Here is a 13816-nt window from a genome sequence, read left to right as displayed (position 1 = left end):
GTGAGGTAGACTTAAAGAGACAGTCTAGTCAAAATTAAACGTTCATGGTTCAGATAGGGCATGCAATTTAAAAAAACCTTAACACAACTTTTAATTTATTTTGGTCAAAACTAAACCTTGGTAGGCTGAGGCTCATATGCTAATTAAGCCCTTTAAGGCAGCCTCTTATCTCAGTGCATTTTTAATGTTTTTCAGTTAGACAGCGCTAGTTCATGTGTGTCATACAGATAACGGTGTGCTTACTCCTGTGGTTATTTATGAGTCAGCACCGATTGGCTAAAATGCAATTCGGTCAAAATAACAGATAAGGGGGGCAGTCTGCAGAGGCTTAGATACAAGGAAATCACAGGAGGTAAAAAGTATTTATATAACCGTGTTGGTTCTACAAAACTGGGGAATGGGTAATATTTGGATTATCTTTCATTTTAAAGAGTAACAATTTTGGTGTGGACCATCCTTTTAAAAATTAAAAGCTATTGAACCTTATTAATTGTAGCAAAAACATTTTATTAAATTACACAATACCCTTGTGATAAACACTGTATAATGTCACATAGTAAAAAAGTGGGTAAAAAGCAAGTTGTTACAGAAATGTTCTAACAATGAACTACGGCCATGCTAAATCTTTACGAGTTGTTAACTTTACAGTGCACGACTTATAAAAACACAGAATTATTTTTTTGGCCAATTCAAACAAAAATTCTTGTTATCACTAGGAGTTCTTGATGCCAGTGAGAACAAAAGTTGTGCATCTTTGAACATTAAAATGGACTGAGGTTGTGGTGTTTTCTTCCTCCACTCAAATGAAGCTTCATATAATGGGTTGGTCACAGTCTGCAATAAGTTTACCATATCATGTAAAAATTATTTTTCCAGGGGTGCGTAGTTCAAAAGTTTCTCAATTAAGTCCACGTGAGCCAGTAGCATTCTGCGGCAACAGTATCTCTTTAGGCCTAAGGCATCCAGAGCGTCCCTGGATAAGGAAAATATAGAGTTAAAATTAGCTGTTAGAAATGCAAACCAAAGACAACTTTGGAAATGGTAGCAAGCGTCATTAAAATGATTTAGAAATGGCTGTCAGGTATATCATTCCACAGTCCTCAATTGCTGCAACAACCAAACTTACCGATCAGATTCTGTTCCAAAAGTGGGAGGGGTTCATGGTATTTAATCTCCCCCCCCCCCCCCCCCCAGTAAGTCATTTATCCCATTTTTGGTATACGTTCACTATTAGATCCTAATTCAGTTAAAACTATCATAACTAAACTACACATTCATTTGCAATAACAACGATGCAAAACGATGGGGATTTGAAGATGTTCATGTAAGATATCATAAAGCAAATCACATTTTGTTGCTTATGAGTAAATTGTTAAAGGGATATGAAACGCAAAAATATTATTTTGTGATTGACAGTGCATACAACTTAAAAAAAAAAATATAAAAAATGTTTCCAATTTACTTCTATTATCAAATTTGCTGCGTTTCCATGGTATTCTTAGGTTAAGATACCTACGTAGGCGTAATAAATATATACTCTCAGGATAAACAATTATACTTTTATAATAAATTAATATTTAGATATGAAATTTAAAGGGATATTAAACCCCAAAAAATTCTTTCATGATTCAGATAGAGAATACAATTTTAAACATCTTTCTAATTTACTTCTATTATCTAATTTGCTTAATTCTCTTGATATTCTTTCCTGAAAAGCATATCTAGATAGGCCAAGTAGCTGCTGATTGGTAGCTGCAGATAGATGCCTCGTGTGATTGGCTGACCCATGTGCCTTGCTATTTCTTCAAAAACAGATATCTAAAGAAAGAAGCAAATTAGATAATAGAAGTAAATTAGAAAGATGTTTAAAATTGTATTCTCTATCTGAATCATGAAAGAAAAATTTGGGGTTTAATGTTCCTTTAAATACCTGTGCGCCACCACCCACTTCAAAAGTTAATTGTTCTGTGAGCGAACGGTCTGAATTGTTCTCCAATCAGTGCTCTAGCTACAACAAAAGTGCCATATGGGGAGAGCATCGATTAAACAAAAATTCAAACCATTAGCTAACAGAAAATCTTACTTTTGAAGCGGGCGTTGGAGCGCGGGGTATTTGAATTTCATATCCACATAAAAAAGTGAGTTATAGCGCATCTTCATTACAACTGATGATGTAAACTCCATCTAAAATATCACTAACATTCCGGATCTGATTTTATAAAGGGGATTGTTTACCATCACTTTAAACTTTATTATATTCTATTTCTCTTTATGGTCTCAAAGCCAGTTTTTTTTATTTTTTATTTAATATATTTTATTTTAGGTCTGTATCAAACCACCATACTTACCCTTCTGTATACTCTGCTTGCAACAACCCAAGATATGCCTCCCACTTATTTCCAACAATCTTCCCGCATGTGAAGCACCTTACTGGGATAATCATTTTGAGAATGCTGTAAAAGAGGAAAGTATATAAATATTGAAAATATGCAAATTTCTAACTGTCCTAAAGTGAAAAACAGGGAGATGATTTTGATACTGAATTTGCATATTAATAAATAAGTAAAACACTCTTTGTGGATTGTAGCAAAGATCCAACTCCGGCCCTGCTGTCTCCGCCTCTGTGCTCCTGGTACTCCCGCCTGCCTTTCACCCTCTGTGGCCCTGCTCTCTCCCCCCCCCCCACCGCCTATCTCCCTCTGTGGCCCTGCTCTCCCCCCCCCCACCTCCCTCTGTGGCCCTGCTCTCCCCCCCCCCCACTCCCTCTGTGGCCCTGCTCCCCCCCCCCCCACCTCCCTCTGTGGCCCTGCTCTCCCCCCCCCCCACCTCCCTCTGTGGCCCTGCTCTCCCCCCCCCCACCTCCCTCTGTGGCCCTGCTCTCCCCCCCCCCCACCTCCCTCTGTGGCCCTGCTCTCCCCCCCCCCCACCTCCCTCTGTGGCCCTGCTCTCCCCCCCCCCCCACCTCCCTCTGTGGCCCTGCTCTCCCCCCCCCCCACCTCCCTCTGTGGCCCTGCTCTCCCCCCCCCCCACCTCCCTCTGTGGCCCTGCTCTCCCCCCCCCCCCACCTCCCTCTGTGGTCCTGCTCTCCCCCCCCCCCACCTCCCTCTGTGGTCCTGCTCTCCCCCCCCCCCACCTCCCTCTGTGGTCCTGCTCTCCCCCCCCCCCCCTCCCTCTGTGGCCCTGCTCTCCCCCCCCCCCCACCTCCCTCTGTGGCCCTGCTCTCCCCCCCCCCCCACCTCCCTCTGTGGCCCTGCTCTCCCCCCCCCCCACCTCCCTCTGTGGCCCTGCTCTCCCCCCCCCCACCTCCCTCTGTGGCCCTGCTCTCCCCCCCCCCACCTCCCTCTGTGGCCCTGCTCTCCCCCCCCACCTCCTATCTCCCTCTGTGGCCCTGCTCTCTCCCCCCCCACATCGCCCTCTGTGGCCCTGCTTCCCCCCCCCCCACATCGCCCTCTGTGGCCCTGCTCCCCCCCCCCACATCGCCCTCTGTGGCCCTGCTCCCCCCCCCCACATCGCCCTCTGTGGCCCTGCTCCCCCCCCCCCCCCCATCGCCCTCTGTGGCCCTGCTCCCCCCCCCCCCCCCCATCGCCCTCTGTGGCCCTGCTCCCCCCCCCCCCCCCATCGCCCTCTGTGGCCCTGCTCTCCCCCCCCACCTCCTATCTCCCTCTGTGGCCCTGCTCTCTCCCCCCCCACATCGCCCTCTGTGGCCCTGCTTCCCCCCCCCCCCCCCCACATCGCCCTCTGTGGCCCTGCTCCCCCCCCCCCATCGCCCTCTGTGGCCCTGCTCCCCCCCCCCCCCCATCGCCCTCTGTGGCCCTGCTCCCCCCCCCCCACATCGCCCTCTGTGGCCCTGCTCCCCCCCCACATCGCCCTTTGTGGGCCTGCTCCCCCCCCCCCCCATCGCCCTCTGTGGCCCTGCTCCCCCCCCCCCCCCCCATCGCCCTCTGTGGCCCTGCTCCCCCCCCCCCCATCGCCCTCTGTGGCCCTGCTCCCCCCCCCCCCCCATCGCCCTCTGTGGCCCTGCTCCCCCCCCCCCCCACATCGCCCTCTGTGGCCCTGCTCCCCCCCCCCCCCCCACATCGCCCTCTGTGGCCCTGCTCCCCCCCCCCCCCCACATCGCCCTCTGTGGCCCTGCTCCCCCCCCCCCCCCCACATCGCCCTCTGTGGCCCTGCTCCCCCCCCCCCCCCCCCACATCGCCCTCTGTGGCCCTGCTCCCCCCCCCCCCACATCGCCCTCTGTGGCCCTGCTCCCCCCCCCCCCCCACATCGCCCTCTGTGGCCCTGCTCCCCCCCCCCCCACATCGCCCTCTGTGGCCCTGCTCCCCCCCCCCCCACATCGCCCTCTGTGGCCCTGCTCCCCCCCCCCCCACATCGCCCTCTGTGGCCCTGCTCCCCCCCCCCACATCGCCCTCTGTGGCCCTGCTCTCTTCCCCACCCCACACCTGCCTTTCGCCTCCTATGGCCCTGCTCTCTCCCCCACCTAACTCTGTGTGCCCCTGATTCCTCTCAGCCTCTATGGCCCTGCTCTCGCTCCTTTCTGGGCTTGCCCCTTCACACATCAGCCCTGACGTCCCCATGTCACACCTGAGCCCTGACGTCCCCTGTCACACATCATTCCTGCTGTGACCGCTTTTTCTCACACACGTCCATACCTGATGCCACTTCTCTCTCGCTGAACAGTGAACACTGCGGGGAGCTCACTACTGCACGCGCCTTCTCCTCACACACAACATATACGTCACGCGCCGGTAGCCTAACTATCTAGCGCTCCCTGCAGCACTGGAGGAGTTGTGATTGTAGGCAGCTGCGCGCGTTCCCGGGAGATGGAGGCTCGTGCCGGGCAGCACAGACAGTTCGGTCAGAGTAAGAGCTGAAAGGCAGAGAAAGCAGCAGGTACGTACAGTGTGTATTGTGTGATGTATGGTGCATGCCCTGTCCTGGAGCTGTATATATCTATGTGTGAATGAATATGTGTGAGGTCAGGTGAGATCATCTGTTGTAATACAGAAGTGTAACTTACATCCTACCCAAATCAACAAGTTAACACAGCTGGCTCAGTCAGGGCATTGCTAATTAGCCTTTATTTCTTATGCTAGCTGCTGAGATGGAGAGTATACTAAACTTTTTGTGTGTATACATATGTATCTTTTAAGTTATTTAATACTATTTTTGCGAGGATGTTATACTTGCTGATTTGCTGCAAATGTATGCTTATGAAAAACTTAATTTTGTTTTATAGGTATATATATATACTGTGTGTGTGTATATATATATATATATATATATATATATATATATCATTATTAGAAAAATGACAGAGCTATTTTATCCTCTCAAAATCAAGTTGGCGTTGTTGGGATATCTATTCTTTATTCAAACTGCAGATTAAGCTATTGATGCCTGTGAGGTTTTTTTTTTTGTGTGTTTTTTTTTTTTTACAGTAATAAACCAAATATCCATCTTAATAAACATTTTATTTCTTGTAATTTGTATCTGGAAGCAAGTTTTCTGATTTAATTTTGGTAACAGTGTACATTATATAGCTGTACCTTAGTTCAATTGGAAAAGATATTTTCAGTTTGTTACTTTGGATTAGGTGAATACTTTGCTTTGAAATGTAGTAATTTTTGGACAACCTCAGTGATTGAAAATGCAGAAAGCTTGATGTAAATTGTTAGAATATATTTAGTGTTGGAAAAAAAAATGTTAGTTTTGGTTTGTGAAGAAACAAGAAGTGGTTCAAGAAATGTAAAGGGTTAAAATTGCAATAATTTGATGTATTTGGAGCATTTTCTCAGTACAAACAGATGGAAAAAATAAAACACATGCCCAGTAGCAATTTGGCTGCAGAGGTTTGTGGGATTTGTAGTCCTAGATATTGGACAGTGAGTTTTGCAACATTATTTGTAGCTTTGTTATACAATGATGCAAAACACTGCTGCCATAAGATTACTAAAAACGCCTGCACACTCCTGAACTCTTATCTGGCTACCCAGTTTTACCCTTCAAGAAAGATACCTAGAGAACAAAGCACATTTGGTAACAGAAGTAAATTACAACGTTGTTTAAAATGACATGCTCTATCTGAATCATAAAGTTTAATTTTACTTTACTGTCCCTTTAATTTCCCTTCTTCAAGGGACATAAGAGTGCAGCACATGTTCTGTGTTAAAGGATTTTGTTATTGCACCATTTCTTTTGTATAGCTATGTTTAACTCCACAAGGGACAGATAAGTACAAATGTAACTTTCAGGATTCAGATATAGCATGCATTTTTTTTAAAAAAACTTCCAATTTACTTCTGTTATCTACTTAGCTTTGTTCTCTTGGTATCTTTTTTTTTTTTTGAAAAGCAAACTTATTTGTCAGAACACTTCTGGTGAGCCAATGACAAGATACATATATGTGTAACCACAAATCAGCAGCTAGCTCCCTCTAGTGCATTGCTGCTACCCAGTCTACCTAGTTATGCTTCTCAACAATAGATACTAAGAGAACAAAGTAAATTGATAAAACAAGTCAATTGAAAAGTCTCTTAAAATTGCATGATCTATCTGAACCACAAACGTTTAATTTTGACTTTCCCTTTTTAAATACATTTTTATCTAGGCTGGTTCCAAATGCTCTAATGAATTCCAGACTGTCATTTTTGCATTAGAATTAGCCATTAGATCAGGGGTCAACAAATCTGTTTACAATGTAGAGCCAGTAAGAATATTTAGGAGCCAGACAGTGGTATTTGTATATACAGTAGATATATGGAGAATAACCAAAAACGTTAGGAGCCAGGGGGAAACTGCCAGGGGTAAACTTCTAGGAGCCAGCGGCTCCCAGGCTACTGGGTTCTATAAATATGCTCCAAAAGCCCCCAAAATACAGTGTAGTGTATTTTATTTAAAAATAAAAGTACATTTACATTTCAGTTTATGGGAACCGTGTGTTCCCTGTAAATTATATATGTGTGTGTGTATAGATACACATATTAACACATAAATATATATATTTCTATAACTATATATATTTATATTTGCTGCCATCGCCTATGGAATCAAGCTCGCGTTCGCGTTGTTCTTGACTTATAATACCAGTGCACATTAGCGTGCTCTGGTATTACTCAGTGGAGCGCTAATAACACAAGCGATATTTAGCACTCCACTTGTGATTTAGCTCTTAGAATTTTGAGAAACAGATGTTAATTTTTTGGGTGCCAGGGAAGGTCTTTTCTATTTGGATATATATAGAATAATCCAATCATTTTGTAATGGGAAGTAACATTTTAGGAGCATCGTCTTAGATATGTAGATTCCTGTCTAATTGTTTAGAAAAATGGTTTGTTTAGTACATAAACTCAGTGACATTACTTAGGCTTGCACGAATGCAACAGAAGTACAGTATTCTCCAGACCCTAAAATATTCACATTGGTGCAGGAGGTTGGCTCAAATACAGAGTAATATCTCAAGCTCTGACTAAAGCTGTCAGCCTCATGAATGGATTATGTTGGTGGAAATTTAATGTTGTAAATGGTGGGAGGTAGAGGAGTAGTAACGTTTTACAGGGAATTGTTTCACTGTATAGAGTGTGTCATGCAGCAAGTTTTAAAGTGTTGCAGAGCTGTTCCATAGTTAATAAGTGTCACACAAGCCTGCATTATGTCCTCTGATTTTTAGAATGGAAAGCCCTCTGCTAAATAATAAACATGTTGCTTTATGGTATATGCTAAAGTCAGGTTGCATAGACCTTGCGTAAAACTTCCCAAATTAGCTCTTCGTTTCATTTTCAAAAAGGGGAGTAAATCATTAAAGGGAATGAAACCCAACATTTAATTCCCTATAAAATATTATTTTTTTATGGCTCTGATGTACTTTTATTTATTTTTTCATAGGTTTTTTTTTTTGTCAGCTTTACCTGTAATTCTGCAAATTATGTTCTCCCCTACTGCTCTCAAAGATGTTGATTAGGATCCTGCAGGATGTAGAATGTTGACCATGAAACATTCTACACAGTGATTGCTTGAGACCCTCACCAGTGATTAGTTTGCGCTCTATAAGTACCCAATAAATAGATAGACAGATAGTGATTGCTTGATCGATGCAGGAGTTTACTAGAGGGGATATGTCTCTGGACCACAAAACAGTAAAACGTGAAATAATTAAATACAGTTTAAATAATTATTTGTATATGTACATGCAGTGTATAGTTGCTGAGGCGTACTATACATATATAAAATTCAATTCATGTCCCTTGATTCAGATAGAGCATGCAATTTTAAGCAACTTTCTAATTTACTCCTTTTATCAATATTTCTTCGTTACCTTGCTATCTTTATTTGAAAAAGAAGGTATCTAAGCTAAGGAGCCAGCCAATTTTTGGTTTAGAACCCTGGACATCACTTGTTCATTGGTGGGTGAATTTATCCACCAATCAGCAAAAACAACCCAGGTTGTTCACCAATAATGGGCCAGCATCTAAACTTACATTCTTGCTTTTCAAATAAAGAAACCAAGATAATGAATAACATTTGATAATAGGAGTAAATTAGAAAGTTGCTTAAAATTGCATGCTCTATCTGAATCACAAAAGAAAAAAATGAGTTTGGCAGAGATTGAGAGAGGAGTATCATGTTATGTTAATTAAACATATTCTGAACTCCAACTCAGTTTAACCCTTAAACGACATTACGGCGTTGTATTCCGTCCAAATTTTTCTGGGCTTTAGCACCGATGGACGGAATACAATGTCTTAACGGCTTGGCTTTCCTGAAGCTACTGGCGTTTCCCTTATGGGATCGCGGTCTGGGGGCCGTGCCTAGTATTATAGGGACTCCCCCTGACGCAATCCCATCATTGAAATCTCGCGAGATTTCAAATTGTTTACATTGGAACAGTTGTTCCGATGTAAACTATTTAACCCCGGCAGGAAAGGGTTAATTATATGTTCATTTATATAAACTGGATGGACATTTGAAATTGGAGATCCATTTAAAGAGACTTGAAACAGTATGAGATTGTAATTAATGATATTTACTTATATGTAGTAAAATACCTTGCATACATTATATTATACATTATTTATTTTGCTATCTTTTGTTCCATACTCTCCAGAGATGTTGAAAAGCAAATTCTGTAAACTAAGTTTCCTTTAAAACTGCTACACTAGACGGTGATTGGATAGAAAAATGTAGGGCTGTGCATTCGTCTCTTAAATTTAGGGAAACTTAAAGGGACATTCAAGTCTGTTTTTGTTTTTTGTTTTTAAATATGTATCACAAATAGTTCACTATATTGTAAATTATCTGCAGATAAAATTGTTTAAAAAACTGTAATTTAGTTGAAAAAAATATGCATTGTTTTGCAGACCTGTGACACACAAAGAATTTTGTTTTTCTTACTTTCTTTGCTGTGTCCAATTACGTAGAGATACTGACAAGCTCTTGTCATTCTGCGACAAGCATTCCAGCCTCTCCAGGAGTAGTAAAAACACCACTATTTTCACAGTAACAAGAAAAGCAGAAAAAATAAATCATAAAAGTGCATTGTATAGTTGTTATTTTTTAAACTAAGTGTAATGAAACATTTTATGAGAAATTGAAAGTTTGAGTTTGCTGTCCCTTTAATGTAAAACATAGAGACTGAAATTCAACGCTTAGGCCTCGATCACAATCTATTGTCGATTGGCTCCCAAAAAGAATTTTTGTTCACCGGGCAAATTGGGAGCCGAGATTCTCGAGTGATCACAATGCTATATTGTATTAAAGACCACTTTTTAACCGAAAAACTACGGAAAGGACATGTGATAACTGCTTGTTTTTCGAAATAGAAACTGGGAGATCTCCCGAAACTGACACAATAACCCGTTCACCTCAGTTAAAGGGACAGTCTACACCTTAGTCATTTTACAGTTTCACCTTTATATCAGTGGTTTTCAAAGTCTTGCACATTGGTGCCCCCCACCCCCTTTGGCAAAAACTTTCAAGTTGAGCACCTGCGCACATGCACAAACACACATGCATAATCACACTCTCACACACACATGTACAACCGCACACACACACACACGCACACATATGCACAAGCATATGCACACTCACACACATGCACATGCGCGCACACACAAGCACAAACACACATGCATACTCACACATGCACAACCGCATACACACATATGTACAAGCATACACACACATGCACACACACACATATGCACAAGCACACACACACACACATATGCACACACAACCAATCATACTCACACACATGCGCGCGCACACACATGCGAAATCACACACAAGCACACACATGCACAATCACACACACAGGATCTTGAATATTAATAATTTATACCTGCTTATGAGTCATACTTCAGTACAGTGCATGCTGTAACTAGGATGGCCCTTAGCTGGTACATGGATGCTGGCTGTTCCCATTGTAAAATATAGATATATTAATATAATGAATATATACATATTATATCTATATAGCTGTGAGACAAAATCTTATTCTACAGTTGGAACAGCCAGCACATGCATCCGTGTACCAGTTGAGTGCCATCATAGTTACAGCAAGCACAGTGCGTGTCCGGTGGGTTACAAAGGGCTGCAGTCACAAGTATCATCAGAGCCCACTTTTTGGCCGTCTGTACTTACTGCAATAATCCTCAGAAGGGGCTCAGGAGGCGCTCATTCTCCTTATCATCGTGCTGTTCGCTGGAGAGTTTATGAAACATTACTGCACATTAAATAAAATGTAAAAAACAAACAAACACTTCCGCTCCTGTTCCCGCGCCTCCCCTTAAGCCCCCTGGTGGAGGCGCGCCCCACAGTTTGGGAACCGACGCCTTAGATTAAGCTGCAAATTGCCTTCTGCACCCCTTTTCTGTATCATGCAGCAGTAACAGTAACATTTTTATTTTAAAATACATATTATTTCTGGTCACTTTGAAATGGTTGCAAAGCTCCGCCCACTGATGACATCACGACTTGGGCTGCATTAAAGGCTTCACTAGTTACAAAAGACTCACTAATTGGATTCAACAGACTTTCAATGCTATTCAGCAGAGTGGATAGATGACGCCCAGATTGTGATGTTATTAGTGGGTGGAGCTTGGCAGCCATTTCAAAGAAACAATAGTCATTTTATAATAACTTTTTACTCTTCCTGCTGCATGATATAGAAAGGGTGCAGTAGGCTATTTGCTGCTTAATCTAAAGTAAGACTTTAAGATGACTAAGGTGTAGACTGTCCCTTTAGGTTAAAGGAGCTCTGTTCTTGTAACCCCTTTGTTCACTCTACAAGGAAAATACTTATTTGCATGTGTGACGTTCACCTATTGCCATGACAAGACACCCTTAAAGGGACATTAAACACTTTGAGATGGTAATATAAAATGATAAATTGTATATATAAAACAACTCTGCAATATACTTTCATTATTTATTTTGTCCTCTTTGCCTGTAATTCCATTCTGAAATTGTGAGCTTTTCAGTTCCTGTTAGAAATGGAAGTGCAGAACACTGTTAAATCCAGCACAACCATTGGCTGCACACTCTAGTGACCTATTTATAACTGATCCTAATTGGCCACAGCAGAGAAGGTAACACAAGTTACAACATGGCAGCTCCCAGTGTTTTATAGACACTAAAACTTTATACTTATTTTGTCACTTTTGAAACAACTAATGAAACTTTAAAAAATACATCTACATGTTAGTCATGGACTAATCTTTTCTTTGAATGCATCATTCTATCTAGCATGTATTTAGTGTTTAATGTCCCTTTAACACTCCAGTATACATATGAATGTCATACGTATTGGCAGGATGGACATAATTATACAGGCACTTCAATAAAAAACTTCTACAAATGGCGTTTTTATTATATTTAATTTTTAATATTTGATTGTAAGTTTCGGATTGCAAAAGTAAACAATGACCTTTAAAAACAGAATTGTAACAACGCCAGTGCTATTTGTGACAATCACAAAAGTGAGAGTGAAACTTACAATCAAGTATTACAAATTAAATATTAAATCACGCCAACTTACAGATGTTGGTGTCCTGAAGTGCATAATCCTGTGCTTTACATGATATCACATAGTCCTCACATCTACACATATCTATCTCCCTATACATATGTAAATGTGTACCCTGTTGACTGTATACAGCCTCTCCAATAGGAATGCATAAAACTTTAAAAGGACATGAAACTCATATCTTTTTCTCCATAATTCAGATAGAACATACAATTTTAAACAACTTTCCAATTTACTTCTATTTTCTAATTGGCTTCATTCTCTTAGTATCTTTTGTTAAAAACATAGAAATGCACATGAGTGAGCCAATAATATGAGTCATATAAGTGCAGCCACCAATCAGCAGCTCCTGAGCGTACCTAGGTATCCTTTTCAATAAAGGGTACAAAAAGAACAAAACAAATTGGCTAATATAAGTACATTTGAAAGTTGTTTAAAAATGCATGTTCTATCTTAATCATGAAAGACAACATTTGGGTTTCATGTCCCTTTAATTACTCTATACCACATATGTTAACAATTCTATAGAATGTCTCTAGGGGCCTTTACAGAGAGTTTTACATATGCACAACCTAAGACTTTAGAAATAGCAGTAAAATAGCTATTTTTTTCCGAGTAAGAGATCACTCAAAAAATGCGGCATTGTGATAGCGCCGAATCGAAAAGTAGACCCTTCAGCCCAAAAAAGCTCTGAAAACATCACTCCTGATAGACTGTGATCTAGGTCCCAGTCCTTCAACATCTAACCAACCAATATAATTATATTTGCATAATATTCTTAGGCTAATCTTTGTTTTAAATACATATTTATATCTAGCATTTGTAACATAAATAATATAATAGTAAATAGTGTAATATAAATAGTAAAACAACATTGGAAAATGCTTTCAGTATTTATTTTGCCCCCTTTTCTTTCATAAAATGATGAGAGCCCACGAGTCATCACAGGTGGGATTAAAGTCCAGTCCTACAGAAGGAGGCAAAACACGCCACACAAAAGAGCTTTAATCACTCCCACTTTACCATGATTCCTTATCTTTTTTCCTCCAGCAAGAAGGATGGTGAAACTTGATGTGCCGATCTACACATCGATTTGAAAGGGATTCTCAAGCTGACGTGAGACCCGATATCCTCCTCATAGAGCCGGGAATAGGTCAGAGGTGTGTACAGGAGTACATTGGCAGTGAGAGTAAATTTCCAGTGGGAGTTTGTCACTTGCCTGCCACAGGTGTTGCTGAAACTAGTCCTGCAGCCTCCTCCTGTTGGCTTTGTCGAGTACTCCTTCCTTAGATCCTGTGTCAGTGCATACTATACAAGAATGGCTCTTCAACTGAATGCAGGTGCCCTGAAGCTTCTTAAGCATGGTAGAGTGAGTGCTGGCAGGTAACTAGGTACTTGCACTCACATAGCCAGTAGGCTATTATCATAAACATGTACACATGATTCACACAGCCTGGGGACATAGTTACACCAGATAACTCTACATACGGTTCTAGGCAGTTTTACACATTTTCAGTAAAATTTAGGTACAGTCTCTTTAAATTTGTTTCTAGTACTTAGTACATACCAGAGCAATGCTCCTCCTTTTTAGCAGGCTCTTAGATGATCAGGAACATTTCTAAAGCTGATGAGCTAATTTTCAGAAGTATTTAAGCTTTCTTTTGTGTAGAGCTCATGGAGGTAACTTTTTCCCCGCCAAAACTGTGCTCTGTTTTCTCCTTTCCTTCACAGAAGGCGGCCATCTTGGATGACACGTAATTTCTCCTCAGAACCTTAGTGTGGTAAGCATCC

General features: G+C 41.8%; 1 protein-coding gene across 2 annotated transcripts; it reads right to left on the bottom strand.

Annotated features, from left to right (window-relative positions):
- Nucleotides 1-483: 483 nt before the first annotated feature.
- On the bottom strand, nucleotides 484-4774 carry POLR2L (RNA polymerase II, I and III subunit L). 2 transcript variants are annotated; one of them, XM_053688886.1, is made up of 3 exons: nucleotides 4650-4774; nucleotides 2349-2453; nucleotides 484-973 (listed from the first exon to the last, which is right to left on the bottom strand). In XM_053688886.1, the coding sequence occupies exons 2-3, from the start codon at nucleotides 2441-2443 to the stop codon at nucleotides 865-867; spliced, it is 204 nt and encodes a 67-aa protein (XP_053544861.1). In that variant the 5' UTR covers nucleotides 2444-2453; nucleotides 4650-4774; the 3' UTR covers nucleotides 484-864. The 2 variants fall into 2 exon arrangements, with proteins under 2 accessions (XP_053544861.1, XP_053544862.1); XM_053688887.1 differs by having other exon boundaries at nucleotides 4582-4731.
- Nucleotides 4775-13816: the final 9042 nt, after the last annotated feature.

Source organism: Bombina bombina, chromosome 7 (genome assembly GCF_027579735.1).
Source record: "Bombina bombina isolate aBomBom1 chromosome 7, aBomBom1.pri, whole genome shotgun sequence".
In the NCBI taxonomy this organism is placed as follows: Eukaryota; Metazoa; Chordata; class Amphibia; order Anura; family Bombinatoridae; genus Bombina; species Bombina bombina.
The sequence above is the reverse complement of the archived record's forward strand: the minus strand, read 5'-3'. Positions and strand labels throughout refer to the sequence as shown.